We start from the raw sequence: 18,733 nt of genomic DNA, 5'->3' as shown, positions 1-18,733 counted from the left end.
GTCAGGGTTTTCTCCTGAACACTGTAGGGTCTTTACTTCATAAAGTCCCTTTAGGCAACTGTTGATGCCAGTTTCCTAAAGGTACTTGGGGTAAATAAACCTGCATTTCATTGAATTTTTCAGGTCTTAATACCACTTGGTTGTAATTTATGAGTGACTGCAGTGTTTAAATCACAAGGATGATCAGATACTACACCAAAAAGTGTAGCATATGATCACCTAACAACCACTCATCAACAGGGATCGGTCGAGATTGGTGGTTGTGTCACATCCACTGTTGTTTCTGCTACACTCTGACAATGTTTTACTTTTTCTAATACAACCCGAAACAGCATGACATCATCAGCGTCATACAACATAAACAGCAGCCATTCCACAGTTCCTTTTTTATTTTATTAACTCTGTCTACTTCCACCCTTGATTCTAGTTCCCACAAGTTTTCTTGCACACCAGCTACTCACCTCTGTAAATGTATTCCCCAGTTTCCCTTTATTTCGTATTAGATTGTGTTGAATTCTTCCCAGTCAGCTGTTCTAACTTTCTGTTAGTATTCTTGATATATTGTTTTGTTTCCTTCTAGTCCTAGGTTTCTTCTTTGTGTATCCCCTTGTTCCTCTTGTGTTTTGTTTCTTTAATTAGCTGACCTCAGTCTGGATCAATAATCTTGATTTTTAACTGTTACCCTGCTGCGTCCTGTGCTTGGATCGTCTCTTCTGAGCTGGTACAGTAAACACTTGGTGCATTTAAATGGCTTCAGTGAATTAAGTTTGAAGGCTCCAATGATAGTAATTTATCTCTGATTAAAAGATAACAGAACCAGGAATGTGTTGGTGGAGAAGAGACAAAGTATATTCACCTGTTAGTCTTTGATGGCTGATTTGTAACTTATTAACCCTGGCATTGCAGTACAAGAGGCCAGTTCAGCCCTTAGATTAGAGGAAGATTAGCCTCCCTGGCAGTGAACCAGGGGGTCTAATTAAATCAGTTTAATTAGCTTGCCCAACATTTGAGCATATGCAAGTGATAAGCGTCCATGTGATTCATTACAATACTGGTCAACACTTGATTAACCTTACAATCCAGAGTTTTTCAGCATACAAAAAAGAAAATGGTGGTGTGCCCCGCCCCACCCCAACCAGGTTTTGGCCTCCCTTCTAATCAAAATAACAAAGATTGTAAAAAATCAATTGTTTCAGTAATTTTTTAAAAGCATAAACATTTTTTTTTTTGGCCCTACTGTTGCCATAATCCCTTTTCATTTATAGTTTTTATCCTTTATTATTTTCTTTGACTACAGTAACCTGTCATTCTTTCTGTAAATGTTCTTGTTGTGCACATTAGCAGACTGGCAGAATTAATCAAACTGTTTTTGGAGCATTTTAAGAAAGAGCTCTGTGACAGTTTGTTTTTCTTAAAATATTTTCATCCTTCTAGTTTTTCAGTATCAGATTTGTTTTCTCTCCTCAGTGGCACTCCTGTTCTGATTGATAATTTGGTTGCTGTAGAAAAGCATCAAACCAGTTCACATTTGTTTCAGGCTCCAGATGTTGTACATGTGGCGAGCTGATGCTTACCTTAAACTGAGCCAGCATTTATAATGAATCAGATGACAGTTTTATTAAAAACACTCTGCAGCTCCAGACCTTTGCTCCGAGTACAACGGCGGCTGCCATGTGAATGCGGACTGCAACCAGACGGGACTCGTCGTCAACTGCACCTGCCGCAGTGATTACCAGGGAGATGGCTACTCCTGCAGTCCCATTAACAGGTCAGTGTGGCCTTTCATCTTTGTCTTAAATACGTTTTTTTTTCTGGCTTCCTTGTTGCCTTCATTAAATCAACGTGAGGTGTTTACTTTTGGGGACGTGACATCAGGCTGTTTTTCTGTCTGCTCTCCAGATGTACTGAAGAGCCAAATGGTGGCTGCAGCGACTTTGCCTCCTGCAAGTTCACTGGTCCAGTGAGTAAATGTTTTTCATCTTTATCCAGTAAAATCTGCAGCAGTGCAGCAAACGTCAGCAAAGAAGTGAATAAAATTTCATTTTTTTTCTTTTCAAGTTGTTTAGAGTTTAATTAAATTAAATCTGATTATACTAAATATACAGGAAATGCATCATATGCTAGTTCAGACTGAGAGTGGGATATAGAGCAGAAGTAGTAAATATTGAAATTGTCAGATGTCATCTATATGAGAAAAAGCCAAACTATAAAAAATGCATCATTTGTGTGCATTCATTTTGTTGAGTGGAGCTGAATTAAATTGATTAAATTAATTGACTTAAAAAAACAGAAAACTGGGAATTACATTAGGAGATAGAATTTAATTAAGTCTTATTAAGTTTCATATCTCAAGTTGATCATCTTTACCTGGTTATTATAGCTGTTTCAAAGACTCCCAACTGAAATAAATGACAAGCACTTCATTAAATGGGAGGAATTACTATGGCTGCACATTTGGCAGTCGGCATAACCAAGAACAGGATTTCCAGCTATTATACTGGAAAAGCGCAAAGGAGAACTTGCTTAAATCAAAGCACAAATCTTAAAACCCGTTCTCTGTTCGCCGTCTGGGGTAGTGGGCCGGGAGGAGGAAATGGCCCTCTGGTCGGGGTCTGGGCTGGTGGGTTTCCCTACTGCTGCAGGTCCAGGTGGTCCCCCAACTCCGCTGGTGCATTGGTGGTTCTCTGTGTCTGGGGCTGGGTGCTCAAATGCGTAGTGGATCATTCCCGACAGCAGCTTGGCTGAGCCGGGCCCCCTTGGCTTTGTTGGGCTGTTTCTGGGGGTGGGGAGCCCTCAGGTCTATTTGGCCCGGGGCTCAGCTCACACAGGTGTACAAACAGGTACTCACAGACACACATTATGTGTCATGTATCATTAATACTGTGTGCTGCTCAGTAGCATTTAATATTTATTATTTACCGCTATTTATGCATATGTTGGTTGTTGCCGTGGTTTCCATGCTGTGTTGTTTTTTGCTTGTTTTTTTCAGCAGATTTTCAGTGTTTTTTCTCTCTCTCTTCCCTGTTTTTCTCTCCCTCTCCTTTTGCCTACTTTCTCCCCAACTTCTCTTTCTTTCTTTATTTCCGTCTTTTGCATTCTGATTGTAATAACTCATAAATGTTAAAAACCTAATAAAAATCAAAATAAATATGAGTATCAAGTGGACCAGTATAGCAAAAGCCGTAATGGTAGACTTTGGAAAATAAATCTGCTGGGCATTTAGTTTGGCCTTCAGACAACAACCCTGATTGCTACACTTCCAGACAGGACAGGCAATATATATGTGTATATTACAGCACAATTAAGTGCTCTATTGGTGCAACCTAAACTGAAATTAAAGATCTTATTTGTGGGGTTATTCCAATTCAAGCACTGCTGGGTGCTGATGCAGAACTTAATCGATTTGGATAACATTTTTTAAAAACATGGCTAAGTACACTGCTAAAAAAATTTACTAAAACTTTTTAATCATAGTATAGCATCATATCATTTAAACTTCTTCTATTGTTCTTCTCAGCTAAGTACCAGAGGGGGTTGTTAATCACTTTCAGCTGCTTTGGTGTTAATGAAATCAACAACAGATTCACTAGAGGGACAACGGTGAGACAATCCTCAGGTTTTATAGGTGTGGGCCACAGGCGTATTTTTCTGTCCATGTCTTTTCGGACATATACGTTTTGCATGTAGCTAGGGTTCGTGTCACTACTACTACCATGAGCAATATTGGCATTTGTCATAGAATACCAGAATTGGCAGCTCCACCAGTGGTGCCCTGTGCTTTTCACGGATGAGAGCAGGTTCACCCTGAGCACATGTGACAGATGTGAAAGGGTCTGGAGAAGCTGTGAAGCTGAGAAGATTGTAATGCTGCCTGTAGCATCTTTCAGCATCAGAATTAGAATACTTTAAAATGGCCTGCATTTGTATAGCGCTTTACTTGGTCCCTAAGGACCCCAAAGCACTTTACATGTTCAGTCATCCACCCATTCACACACACACACACACACACACACATTCACACACTGGTGATGGCAAGCTACATTGAAGCCACAGCTGCCCTGGGGCGCACTGACAGAGGCGAGGCTGCCAGACACTGGTGCCACCGGGCCCTCTGACCACCACCAATGTGGTAAATACTTTATTAATCCCTGAGGAAATTATGCAGTTACACTTGCTTCAAGACAGTAAGAACAGTAACTAACTTAGCTAAATTAAATAATACAATATATTACAACGTTTCAAAATATAACAAAATATAACAAATTAGCTCAATTAAATATTGCAGTATATAAGACAAAATTCATATATGTGGCTAAAATTGTTGTTACGGTTTGGAGGAGGACTCAAGCGCAGGACTCCGGGCTCAGATGCAGACAAGAAAGATTTATTTACAATTCACCAGGTGTATATACAAGAAGGTGCGGGGGGGAGTGCTATGTACAGCTGCGTGAGGGAAAAGGAGCTCAAGGGAAGTCCAGGGGAAAAGCATGCGTTCTTCAGGTCATCCACACACACGATCACTGGCTGCCACTAGGGAATCACACGGGGGGAAAATCCAGGGAGCTCTGTAGACAGGGAGACGGGGTTAAATACAACGCACAAAGGAAACACACTTAACTCGACTTGCAGTAGCTTCACTAACGCGTGGTAGACAACGATCCAGCGATGAACAGCAGTCACCTCCTGGCTTAAATCCTGATCATCTTAATGAGACCCAGGTGTCTCATCTCCTGAGGGCATGAACCCACAGTGAGTTCCGCCCCGGCGACAGAGAAGAGGAGAGAGAGAGGAAGAGAGAGAGAAACAGAGCGTGCTGATCAGCGTGCAGCTGATCTGCCTGGCCGTGACAATTGTACTGTAAACTGTTGAACTTTGTCATTTTGTTATTTCTCTCTAGAGGATGTGCAGATATTAAGGATGTGTGTACTGTGCATTAGATAGAGGAGTTGTACCACCACAGGCACAGGAATGATTTCCTGCATTGTGCAGTGGTGCATTTGGGTAATCTCGGTCTCTCACTGAACATCAGTGTTGGGCAAGTTGCTTTGAAAAAGTAATTAGTTATAGTTCAACAACAAAACTATCGACTACACTACACACTAACTAAACAAGACAACACACTAACTACACACTCCAAACACGCTAAACATCACAAATCTCTCATATCTCAAAACTCTCTCTCTCTTTTGCTCTCTCACCGTCAGATGTTAAAAGGCCTCTGAAAATAGAGATGACTCTGGCCCTTCCTGTAAAGTGCAGTGGTATTTTTAATCCAGTCCAGTTTATTGTCAATGTGTTCTCCAAAGTATTTATAGTGCTCCCCAATGTCCACATTGATCCCCTGGATTGAAACAGGGGTCAAAGGTTTCCTGGTCCCCCTAAAGTCAACAATCAATACTTTGGTCTTTATCACACTGAACTGCAGAGGATTCTGCTCACACCATGTGACAAAGGAGTCCACCACAGCGCAGTACTCTGTCTCATCACCCTCACTGATGCATCCAACCACTGCAGAGTCATTAGAAAACTTCTGAAAATGGCAGGTCTCTGTGAAGTGGCTGAAGTCTGTGGTGTAGAGGGTGAAGAGGAAATGACAGCCCCTCATGTTCCCACTGTGTTGCTGATCACCTTATCAGACACATAATTTTGAAAATGCACATATTGTGGTCTTCCTATCACCTAACTAACAATCCTCAACAGTCCTCAACTCAGAGGAGACGCTGGTAACTGAACTGAAGGGGATCCTGGTGTGGCCTGACTATAAGTTGAATGAGGATGGTGGTGAAGAATGAGTCTTTCCAGTGTCTTCATGATGTGGGAAGTCAGCACTACAGGTCTGTAATCCTGGGGGCCACCGGGACGTGGCATCTTTGGTACAGGAACGAGGAATGACGTCTTCCATAGTACTGGGATCCTCTGCAGACTCAGACTCATCATAAACAGTTTATGAAAGACTCCACAAAACTGGGGGGTACAGGTCTTTAGGACACAGAGACTGGACCCCACCTGGTCATGCAGACTTGCGTGAGTGGAGTCTTTATGCCACTCCACATATCTCTTCATGCTATTCTATTGGAGTTTCCACTCTAGCTTTCTCCTATAATTGTCCATAGCCTCTCCCCTTCAATAATGCCTGAACCATTCTCACCTACTCTCTATTGCCCTGAAGGTCCTCTTTTTGTCATTGAGGAGGGCTTTGATGTCCTTAGTCACCCATGGCTTATTTGCATTAGATAAGATAAGAGATAAGATAAGACTACTGATCCCACGGCGAGGAAATTTGTGCTTTACCACAGCTCAGGTACAGATAGCAGTAGAACACAAAGAGCATACCAAAAATATAAAGAAATACAAAATAAATGAATAATAAATAAATAATATTAATAATAATAAAAAAACAATATACAATACAATATATACAACAGTAGCTGAGGTTCTACGTACATGCATATGTTACAGGCCTTCGATGGGGTCTGTTTTTAAACTGTTTTTTAACAGAAAAGCAGAGACAGGAGACATCAGTTGCGTTCGGTCTGCAGGTTCTTCCTCGTCTGATTTATTAACAGAATTTAACAACGTCCTTTTCTTTTCATTTAGATGCACACATTTCTCTTTTAACAACACAAACATTCAATTAGGTCCATAGCTCAAACCCTTTTGGTTACCTTGCACTCTCGCAAGAATAAACCTACAAAATAATCATTGTATATGAGTGTCCTTTAGAGTAAATCTGTAACCAATTCTACTGCATTTCAGCATCAAAAACATTTCTTTTTTTTTCTTTTCTTTCTTTTTTTTTTTTATTATTTATTATATTTTATTTTCAGATGTTACAGACGGGACAGACATGAGTGAGAGATGAGGAAAGGGAGAAAGAAAGAGGAAGGAAAGGAAAAACAGAAGGGGAGAGGGACAGTGAGAAAGGGGGGGAGAAAAAAAAATAAAAATCTCCTGGATCACCTGTTGAGAGAAGAATAGAAAACAAGCAAAAAAAGACAAAAAAAAAACAAAGCAACATACTAAACACAACACCGTCGCATTAATCTAGCTAGGTGTAAACAGCAGTAAATACTAAATATTCAATGTTGTTGTGCAGCACGCAGGACAGATGTGCTTCGAAGTAGCAGCCAAGAAAGGTGTAATTTGGGTCTATGAGCAGTGAACACCCGTGTGCATACCTGTGTGGATCAGCGCGCTTGTATTCCAAAGGTTTCTCCATGTAACGATCTGCTAGGGAGTGTGGGGGGGCCACAGCCCCGTCCTCCAGGGTGTGAAGCAGGTATGGAGGAGATCAAAACTCCAGACATCCAGAGGCCCCCAGAACACAAGAAACCATGGAAGACCAACAGAGGGGCAGCCGCGCCACTGTTCCAGTAAGAGCTGAGGAGAGTCCCAGATGAGGGTTCACTCAGCAGCCGCGGAGCAGAAGCCAGGGGGAGTTGCAGTGACGCGCCCGTGAGCTCCGCCGGCCGCCAGCTGTGCCTGAGTGACCGAGCCCCAGGCCGAGAGGCCGGGGGCACCCCACCCCCGAAGGGGCCCGAGCGAGCCCCAGGCTCCAGGCCCCGATAAGCGGCCGCCAAGGAGTGAGCCGGTGTGTACCTGGACGCCCACCCCCAGACACAAAGAACCACCAACGCACCGACACCTGAGGGAGTCCGCCACTGGCAGGGGAAGTGGTGGTAGGTGGAGATAGGCCTCCAAACCTTGGAGGGCCTGAGGTGTCCCCAGAGAGGTGGCGTCTGATACCCAACCTGACATATAGACACAGACATACAGGCACACACAGACACAAACATCCATTCCCCCCCTCATGCTCTCATATGCACTCACTCCACACTCAACCAACGTGGAGACAGACATAAAGAGACGCTGTACACACGATCACACTCCCCAAGCGTACTCTACAAACCAGGTCTAGGTACCCTTGCTCCTGGAGGGGGGAACTGCACCCAGACCCAGGTGGTGTTACCCTTTTCCCTGCGGTGGGGAGAGGCAGACCGCCCCGACTCCGTAGCAGCAGGGAGGCCCCACACTCCAGACCGCAGTCGGACGGCCAACTCCACCTAGCCCTCCCGCTCCAGCAGGCCGCAGAGAATGGGGGTGGGAGAAGACTCCAAACCTCCCTCCACCCGCTCATTGTAGTGTTGATGCATGTGTGTTCTAAGGTGCAATTAAAACCCAGGAGGGCATGGAGCTACCTGCATCAAAAACATTTCTGTGCAGCACCACTAACACTGCAATTAACCCGCTTATATACGGTGGCCCCTAGAGACAAAGCACATGCAAACTCCAAAACACTTGCAAACTCCAAAACACATGCAAACCCCAAAACACTTGCAAATTCCAAAACACAACGGAAAGTGCTCCAGGACGCTAGGGGCAGTGTTGAGCTTCTGTTACCTAGTAACTACACAAGCCAGGAAGTACCAATGACCGGATTTGGGGTCTGCAGCCTTAAAGGCCGCATTTTAAGGCCGATTACGTCACAGCGATACGACCAAGGCTGCTCGAAATACGGCCCTCAAATGCGTCCTTAATTTCCCTGAATTTTAAGGATGGGTCGGCGTAGCCTTCATGGCCCAACATATCCCAGACTTCATAGCGCGGCGGTGGTGTGGATAATTTGACCGCAGCACACCTGCACCAGGGTAAACCTCCGCCTACCCAGTCCTGCTTTACAGGTGAAAATAGAGCAAAAGGACCACTGAGTCTTTGACTTTATTTATTTTCTGCTGTGTTTTACTTGCATCTATTTGAAAGACTGAGTGTAAACACAAAAAATATTTTATTTTATGTGCTGGAATGTGCAGAAAATAGGTTTAAATAATAAACAAATCTCTTCCAGTCAGAGAATGTTGCATATAATTAATTTTTTGCTTGATGCATAAAGTTAAAAGATTAAAACTAATAAAACAAGTTAAAAAAAAGAGGTTTTTCCATTTGATTACATTTTGTATGATGGATTATGCAGAAAAAGTAGAATTGGGCTGAACGTTCTATCGCTTTATCACCTCTTCAGGTTGTAAATCGTGTTTTTAAAAAGTAACTAAGTAATTAATTACTTTTGAAAATAAGTAATCAGTAAAGTAACAGGATTACTTTTTGGGGGAAGTAATCAGTAATTAGTTACTGATTACTTTTTTCAAGTAACTTGACCAACACTGGTCATATATCCACAAACACAACAAGCTGAAAGTCAGTGATGCTGCTCGGTTTGCAGTCCTGAATATCACGGCACAAGCAGGATTCACTGCACTGTTAATGTTAGCTATGTTATATTGCTGCCTCTGTTCGGTGGTGTCGAGCCAAACAGACTTTAACGTGTTTGAACGAGCTGACGGTTCACTCGTTAAGCTGAAAGAAAGATGCTTTAATCACAGGAGTCACACATGTGTCCACTGTACCATCTGGGAACTCTTCTTGTTTCGTAATAACACAAACACTAAATCCTCCTTCTTTTGTGCTGTTTTGTAGCAGTGTATACACCTGAGACCGAGTATGAGTTCACTGTCTCAATGTCTTCTTCCTAGATGTTCACCAGTGTTATAGGAGGTGACTTCTTCCTGAAGTCTATGACCATCTGATGCGTCTTGATAGCGTTGATTTGGAGAGCGTTGGTCTCACCAGCTGACAAAGTCACTGATGACCCCTCTATATTCCTGATTGTTTTCATCTGATACGCATCCAATGATGGCTGTGGTCTGTTGGTTAGGTAGTCGATGGTCCATGCAGTCAGCTGTTTGTCCACTCCGGCTTCCTCCAGCTTCCGTCTCAGTAGTGCAGGCTGGATGGTGTTGAAAGCACTGGAGAAGTCAAAAAACATCATCCTCACAATGCTCCCTGCCTGCTCTAGGTAAGAGAGGGATCAGTGCTACTGACAGCATTATCCAACCCGATTCCAGACCAGTAAGCTAACTGCAGGGGGTCCAGGCTGGCTCTGTTGTGGGTAGATGTGTGGATGGGGGTGAAGCAGGGTGGTGGTGTGAGGAGAGCTCAGGTAACAATGACATTCCACCAGGAGAGGGGCAGGACAGCATTTGGAGGGGGGTTGATGGAACCTGGGGGGTGGGAGAGGTGATAAGGTCAAGAGCCAAATCTGTTGAAAAACAGATTCAATTCATTGGCCCACCCCCGGTCAGCAGACACTGTGGCTCCTCCATTGTCCTTGAAGTCTCTCTTGGAGAGTACAAAAGGATCCTCGTGTCCTTGTCTCCATGATTGAAAGCCCTCTTCTTCTCGTTCACAGGGCCTTCAGTTGTGGGGTCACCGGTTTATTGTTTGAGAAACACCGTACCTTCTTGCTAGGCACAGTGTTGTCAAAACAGAAGTTGATGTAGTTGGTGATGCAGTGGTTGAGGCCATCAATGTCCTCATCGTGAGGCTTGCAGAGTTCTGCCAGTCTGTGCATTCAAAACAGTCTCTCAGCATCTCACTGCATTCCTTGGATCACACCCTTATCACCTTCTTCGTTGGGAGTTTCCTCTTCACCATGGGAGTGTAAATGGGTTGAAGAATGACCAGGTTGTGGTGTGTGTGGCTAAGCGGGGGAAAGGGTGATGTGCTGTAAGCCTGCTTTGTGTTGGCAAACATGGTTCAGGGTTTTTCTGTCCCTTCTATGGCAGGCAACATACTGCGACAAGTTAGGGAGAGTGGCAGATAGTGAGGCGTGATCGAAGTCTCCAGAGATAATAATGAGGGATTGCAGGTTGTGGGGTGACCGTGGCTCAGGGGGTTGGGAAGCGTATCTGTAACCGGAAGGTCGCCGGTTCAATCCCCGGCCCCTCTGTCCTGTGTCCTTGGGCAAGACACTTTACCCTACCGCCTACTGGTGTTGGCCAGAGGGGCCGATGGCGCGATATGGCAGCCTCACTTCTGTCAGTCTGTCCCAGGGCAGCTGTGGCTACAACCGTAGCTTGCCTCCACCACCACCAGTGTGTGAATGCGAGAGTGAATGAATAGTGGCATTGTAAAACGCTTTGGGTGCCTTGAAAAGCGCTATATAAATCCAATCCATTATTATTATCATTATTATCTGTAGCTGAGAGACCGTGGAGTGAATGTACTCACAGGTTGCCATAGCGTTGGCCGAGTGCGGAATGTAAACAGTCAGCACAATAACGTGAAAAATCCCTGGCCAGGTGGTATGGCCGAACGCTAACCGCTAACAGGAAATAATTTCCCCTAGGGATCAATAAAGTATTCTGATTCTTTGGTACAGCGCTGTTCCTTCACAGTGATGTGTCCCGGGTTACATCATCTCTCATTGATCTTCATTGCTAGTCCCCCACCTCCCCTCTTACCACTCTCCACTGCGCTCCACTCCGCTCTAACCAGTTGAAAGCCATCCAGAGTTACGACGGGGTCCAGTGTGTGGTCTGTGAGCCATGTCTCAGTGAACAGCAGGAGGCTGCTCTCCTGGTACTCCCACTGCAGTCTGGTTAGCGCCATTAGCGCTTCCATCTTGTTGGGTAAAGATCTTACGTTACCCATGAGAATGGATGGAATGTTCAGTTTGTACAATGGATAGTCTTAGCTGAGACAATGGAGTTGGTGCAGAAGGTTATGTAGTCAGTGATACACTCAGTAAGCCCATTGATGTCCTGACCACGGGGCTCACAGTGTCTCCCAGTCTGTGAATCTCAAAACATGAATCAGGTTATGATCTGACCTACCCAATCGGGGGAGGGAGGAGGAACTGGATAGCCCTTTTTCCATGAATACCTACTCAGATCAACTCGCTACAACTCGACTCGGATCAACTGGTTTTCCATTCAAATCCAGTACTACCTAGCCATTGTTGTCATAGCAGTGTGTCCAAGTGTCCCGTGAAGTAATTAACATGAACGTTACAAAAAAGGTGGGTGTCTGGACAAGAATATACCTGCTGCTCGGACTGTGGCTTTTCACCAGACTTGAGCACCATGGCATTATTTTTGTAGCCATTTCCGTCATTGACATGTTTCAAAAATGGCGGTTTTAATTTTTGTGAACAAGACGCTCTCATGGCTCATCGCATGACACTACTGACCAGCCAATTGGTGATATGCAGTCTGACGATGCCACATCGGATTGCTTGGAACCTCGAGAAAGTAGGTACTAAAAAAGTACATCTTACTGTTGGGTTTATCTAGGCACAAACCTCACTGGAACACAAGCCCAAACTGCACGACAAATCAAGACTCTTTTGTCTTTTGTCTTTTTGGCTTGCAAGGGAAGTCAGTCAAGGCCAAGTAATGCTCCCTTCACCTGTCCTTTAGCCAACTTCAACTGATTCCTTCACTACAGCCCTTTTTATTGTCAGCAAGCAATCATTCATGAATATGCAATTACAAATACATGTGACATTCTTAAGCAGGCATATCTGAACAACATCAGTGTCTGTACAGGGAGTGCAGAATTATTAGGCAAATGGGTATTTTGTCCACATCATCCTCTTCATGCATGTTGTCTTACTCCAAGCTGTATAGGCTCGAAAGCCTACTACCAATTAAGCATATTAGGTGATGTTCATCTCTGTAATGAGAAGGGGTGTGGTCTAATGACATCAACACCCTATATCAGGTGTGCATAATTATTAGGCAACGTCCTTTCCTTTGGCAAAATGGGTCAAAAGAAGGACTTGACAGGCCCAGAAAAGTCAAAAATAGTGAGATATCTTGCAGAGGGATGCAGCAGTCTCAAAATTGCAAAGCTTCTGAAGCGTGATCATCGAACAATCAAGCGTTTCATTCAAAATAGTCAACAGGGTCGCAAGAAGCGTGTGGAAAAACCAAGGTGCAAAATAACTGCCCATGAACTGAGAAAAGTCAAGCGTGCAGCTGCCAAGATGCAACTTGCCACCAGTTTGGCCATATTTCAGAGCTGCAACATCACTGGAGTGCCCAAAAGCACAAGGTGTGCAATACTCAGAGACATGGCCAAGGTAAGAAAGGCTGAAAGACGACCACCACTGAACAAGACACACAAGCTGAAACGTCAAGACTGGGCCAAGAAATATCTCAAGACTGGTTTTTCTAAGGTTTTATGGACTGATGAAATGAGAGTGAGTCTTGATGGGCCAGATGGATGGGCCCGTGGCTGGATTGGTAAAGGGCAGAGAGCTCCAGTCCGACTCAGACGCCAGCAAGGTGGAGGTGGAGTACTGGTTTGGGCTGGTATCATCAAAGATGAGCTTGTGGGGCCTTTTCGGGTTGAGGATGGAGTCAAGCTCAACTCCCAGTCCTACTGCCAGTTTCTGGAAGACACCTTCTTCAAGCAGTGGTACAGGAAGAAGTCTGCATCCTTCAAGAAAAACATGATTTTCATGCAGGACAATGCTCCATCACACGCGTCCAAGTACTCCACAGCGTGGCTGGCAAGAAAGGGTATAAAAGAAGAAAAACTAATGACATGGCCTCCTTGTTCACCTGATCTGAACCCCATTGAGAACCTGTGGTCCATCATCAAATGTGAGATTTACAAGGAGGGAAAACAGTACACCTCTCTGAACAGTGTCTGGGAGGCTGTGGTTGCTGCTGCACGCAATGTTGATGGTGAACAGATCAAAACACTGACAGAATCCATGGATGGCAGGCTTTTGAGTGTCCTTGCAAAGAAAGGTGGCTATATTGGTCGCTGATTTGTTTTTGTTTTGTTTTTGAATGTCAGAAATGTATATTTGTGAATGTGGAGATGTTATATTGGTTTCACTGGTAAAAATAAATAATTGAAATGGGTATATATTTGTTTTTTGTTAAGTTGCCTAATAATTATGCACAGTAATAGTCACCTGCACGCACAGATATCCCCCTAAAATAGCTAAAACTAAAAACAAACTAAAAACTACTTCCAAAAACATTCAGCTTTGATATTAATGAGTTTTTTGGGTTCATTGAGAACACGGTTGTTGTTCAATAATAAAATTATTCCTCAAAAATACAACTTGCCTAATAATTCTGCACTCCCTGTATTCTGTGGGTGTGTGTTTACAGCTATACTATACATAGACATACAACCTTTCAATGAGCTAAAACTGTGTGTATGAGGCATGCAGAAAAGCAGAACTAAGTGTCTTGCTAAATGATAAGAACAGGAACTTGCAATAGGTCATGTCTCAGACGAACATTTAAAAGTGTGAAGTTTTGCACTTTTAAGAAACACAACAATCTAGTTCCTAAAGCTATAATGGAAATTATAACGCCGAGGCTGCTTCCTCTCATCTCATGGTACACAAGTGCACACAGAATCTTATCAGACCTAATAAGGATATCCTTTTTATCAGCATACAAATGATTATATGTTCCTAAGCACAAATGACAATATAAAAAATATCAATTCCAACACTTACCAGGTACTATGACCTAATGGAAAATCATGAAAACCGTGGTGAACCATACAGAGTCGATCTGAGAAGCTACTAATGAAACGGGCTTATGTGTGCTTGATTATAAACCGTAGGTCTAAAATTCTCTCCCCTCAGGTGGGACAGACCACATACTGTGTGAAAGTTGACAATGTAGCGTCTAAGGTGACATGTTGAAGTCACCCGAGATAGCAATGAAGGCACATGGAGCTGTGGGGTTAGCAGGGGGAGGAACATGGACTGCCAACAAGCTCACATGGATAGATTCCCTGGGCAAATAATATGACCTGAGTTCAACAGCATAAAGTTCAGTGTCTGGGCAATAAATCCACTCTTTGATTGTAGGTAAGCAAGTACACCACCGGTTGTTTAAAAAAAAAGGCAAACCCCCTCCTTTCTGCTTACCTCTGTCTGTCGGCCTGAACGGTGTGGAACCCTTCCACAGATGTGTTCTCATCGGGAATATCCTGGTGCATCCATGATTCAATTAAGTTTAACACCTGAGGTTCCCTTTGACTCCAAGCTATCACTGTTAGCTCATCCATCTTGTTTGCTACCATGACTGGTTTGGTGGTGGGTCAGTAATAGAGAGGCATAGACCTATGAAAGCCAGGCAACAGCACCCTGACTGCCATTAGATATTGAGATGCAATCCTTGGACTCATTGTCAGACCCTACGATGGTGGAGTGATTCCTGGGCTCCTTAGGTACACAACAATGCCTGGCCTCATGTGGCAGGAGTATACAGGCAGTTCATGGAGGATGAAGAAATTGATACCATTAATTGCCCCCCAAGCTCACCTGACCTAAATAGCACAACTAATCCAGTACAACACCTGGGAAAATTTGTTAAATCCATCCCACACCTCACACTCTTCAGGAGCTCAGTGATGCCCTGGTCCAGAGGAGGAGATACCCCAGCACACCATCCATTTCCTCATTAGGAGCATGCCCCAATGTTGTCCAGCTTGGATAAAAACATGGATGCATGAATTCATTTTTCAGTCAAGAGATGCTATCGGATTTTAAAACATGGAACACTGAAATCAAAGTCATTTTAAGTGCATATTCAGCAGCTTCTGGGTGGTACCTGGGACTCTGTCAGATAAAAGTGTTATAAAAATTAATGGTTATGGGATTTGATAAGTGTTTGATTATGTGTCTCTGAATAAAGTACAAATATGATTTAAATAAATTTCCCCAAAAGCAGTTACAGAAATGCATCTCACCTCAAAGCCTCAAATGTTATTATTTTACTGCACATACACAAAATTACACAACTTTATAGCTTTGCTCAAGGTTAAATCCAAAGTGACTGCACAATCCAATCCCATGCTATTTCACATTATGGATACAGTAAATTAAAGAATACACAGTCTTCATCTTTATTATATAATCATGAGTAGAACTATAAGCTCACCAACACATAGTTCGAAACTGTTGCACAAAATCATGTTTGGTTTCCCAGTTGTTCCCAAGCTGCTGACTGGTTTTTTGGAGCTGGGGCGGGACAAGCAGCATCTTTGCCATTACTGTTATTAATGGTTTTTTGAGTTACGTGTCTCCCTCTAAAAATATCCCTGAATATGAACATAACATGACATCCTCCTGTAAGCTGATCACTCTAATCTGGTTCTTCTAGAATGAACGGGAGTGCGAGTGCTTGCCGGGGTATGTAGGTAATGGAGTCCAGTGTTTGGAGAAGATGGTGCCCCCTGTTGACCGCTGCTTGGAAGACAATGGAGGCTGTGACCCTGTGGCGATCTGCAAGGACCTGCATTACCACGGTAAGACATGTGAATGCAGTGAAGCCATGAACTGCAGTGTAGCCACGTGTCACATCTGCTGAGTGGGAGCCATGTTGGCTCCCAGTCCTACTCTATTGCAGTTTCCATGGTAATCAGACTGATTCTAAAGCAGATGACCTTTGTAGCATCTATGTTTCCATGGTGACATTATGGCTAGCATTGTTTATTATAAAGGACTTCCATTTGTTTATTTATTTGTTTTTCTGGGGCTGGTAAACAAATGTCAGCTCTGAGTTGAGCTCATTAGGATTTGGAGCTCGTTAAGGCTTGTTAAACATGGAGCTCATTAAAGGCTCAAAGGCTGTTATTACTTCCAACCTGATCTTCATTAATCAGGGTATACAGATAATTAGGAATTCACCATAAATGATCTGTTCAGAGTTACCCTTTTAATGAAGTTTGTGGGATATAAGCACCTGCCACCCAACCAGAGAAAAGGATTTTCTTCCAAAAATCAAATGTATGCATTTTTTCAGGTCTGTAGTGAAATAAGCTGTAGAGAAATCTGCCCTCATGTCTCTTTCCAGAAATCATGACCTATTTTTTTAAACAAAAATCCTCAAACCTTGAAAAATCCATTTTTTCCCCCACTGTCCACATCCATAGATTGCAAATTTAAAAAACAAAAGAAAACATTACAGTCCAGATGAGGGGGATGTTGCTGACCTTGAAATCTTGCTGCTCTGAGTTCAGAATGATAGCCATTGCCATGCTTGTGAAACACAGTTCATACTAAAAATGACGTCAAACCTGCTGGAGTACAATACATTTTAATGTTGGTTCGGCTCGTCACACAGCTCCTAATCAGGCACTCAGAACATGGCGGCATTGTAGTCATTCTCTGTAAGTTGTTACAAGGCTATGTTCATGTCACAGTTCCCACGAACAAAAAAAATCAATCACAAGCACCCGTAACTGCACGAAAGCCAGCAAAAAAGCACTGCAGGTCATGAAACAGCAGAAATCATTGTTGGTACAAGGAGCTGAAGTTGTTAGAGCTGTTGTATCGTTCACTTTGTGAAAAAGACTAAGCATTCCAAAAAGATAATACACACACTGGACACCATTTGTTTAAGCTTGTGAGGTGAGATTTTACTCTGTTTGCACAGTGGCAGTAAAGGTGTTGATGAGCTATTTCTGTCATTTGAACTTCTTGTCACAGGAACATAAACAAGTTTTTTGTAGAAAAAAAATAGTCCCCGAGGTTATGTAACATTTAATTGATTCGTGCTTTACTCATCAGAACTTAAACACCAAGTAATTACATCATATTAAAAGAAAAGCAGATGTTTCTACTGAATCTGGGGTTGAATGTCTCTTGGATTTGTTCAGCATCGGATCAAATCGTGTTTTTCACTCGTAGAGTTCATATTTGTTGTACAGAATGGTGCAGAAATCTGAGGGAAGTTAACGTGATTGTCGTGCTTCAGAAAACAGAGCCGGAGTCTTCCACCTGCGCTCTCCAAAGGGGAGGTACCAGATGAACTTCAGTCAGGCCGACGCCGAGTGCAAGGCTGAGGGCGCCACATTGGCTACCATTAAACAGATGGGAGACGCACAGCAGGTAAACCTACCTACTGAAAGGGTTTACATAAAGATATCAACAGGTCGATGCACCTGAGTCAAATATGTGGTATACCTATGAGAAAAAAGGAAAATGAAATAAAAGTTTGTGAACCTGCACCAGCAGGGTTTTTCTACAGATTCTGTCTTCATTATAAAGACACACCCCCTTCACGGTCAGTTAGGCTGACGGGGAAGCATTCAACAGTTTTCAAGAAAAGCAGCAAAGCAGCCAACTCAAACCTTTGTTAGTGAAAGAGTACTTGAAAACAAAAATGTCACGTCCTTTTCGGCGCTCTCAAACTCATTGAGTAGCATGCCACATTTTTCAGGAGCTCTGCAGGTACTACAGTTTTTTAACACTAAATGACACACTAAAAATCACCTGCACGGCCAATAGAAAAGCTTCTTCACTTCAGCTGTATTAGAACCTGAACTGTGAGCAGTGCATGGTAACTGTGAGACGTTATCAGATGGCAAATGTTGTCCATGGCTGTGGTCAGATAATCTGTTTTATTTTAAAAGGCCCCTAACTGAGTGAAGTGACCAGGAAGTATCTGCCATAATGGTAGTTGTTGAATTCTTCAGATATTCAGAAAAGATGGTTCAAACGGGAAGAAGATAATGATGCTGCACAGTTCAAAGTGACACACTAGGAAAAAGAAACTTTGTACCTTTGTGGGACTTTATGCAACTTATGAAGTTGCTGCTTTGTGTGATTTATTTAAATGTTAAGAATAAATAAAGATAAAACTGAATTAAAGGTTCAGTATACTTCAACCTTGCATTAGTTGTGTGTTGATTGTAAGCATTGCTGTGTTTCCAGCCTTTAGGATTATTAATAACTTGGCATCAGTCACAGAAAACATTAACAAACGCTGGAGTTACAATGATCATCTCTCTAGCAGGAAGAGAAAATACGAGCTGACAATTTGACATGTCAGCTAAAGCCAGAGTGACTGTCTGTGGGTTTTGTGGTATTATTAACTGCTGTTCTGAATATTGCTAAGCTGGAGTCTTG

The 18,733-nt window shown here is 43.1% G+C and overlaps 1 protein-coding gene across 2 annotated transcripts in view; it reads left to right on the top strand.

The window, feature by feature from the left end:
• The window catches only part of stab1 (stabilin 1), a 189,713-nt gene that overhangs the window by 115,897 nt on the left and 55,083 nt on the right, over positions 1 to 18,733 (top strand). For both annotated transcript variants that reach the window (XM_085457297.1, XM_085457298.1), the window contains 4 exons: positions 1,636 to 1,768; positions 1,900 to 1,960; positions 15,984 to 16,128; positions 17,580 to 17,713. In XM_085457297.1, coding sequence (XP_085313423.1) covers positions 1,636 to 1,768; positions 1,900 to 1,960; positions 15,984 to 16,128; positions 17,580 to 17,713 — 473 coding nt within the window. The remainder of the gene's footprint in view (positions 1 to 1,635; positions 1,769 to 1,899; positions 1,961 to 15,983; positions 16,129 to 17,579; positions 17,714 to 18,733) is intronic.

This window comes from Copadichromis virginalis, linkage group LG5, assembly GCF_057382275.1.
Source record: "Copadichromis virginalis isolate Kocher_CV1m ecotype Utaka linkage group LG5, C_Virginalis_male_GT1.1, whole genome shotgun sequence".
Classification (NCBI taxonomy): Eukaryota; Metazoa; Chordata; class Actinopteri; order Cichliformes; family Cichlidae; genus Copadichromis; species Copadichromis virginalis.
Note: the sequence above shows the minus strand (reverse complement) of the source record. Positions and strands in the feature narration are given on the sequence as shown.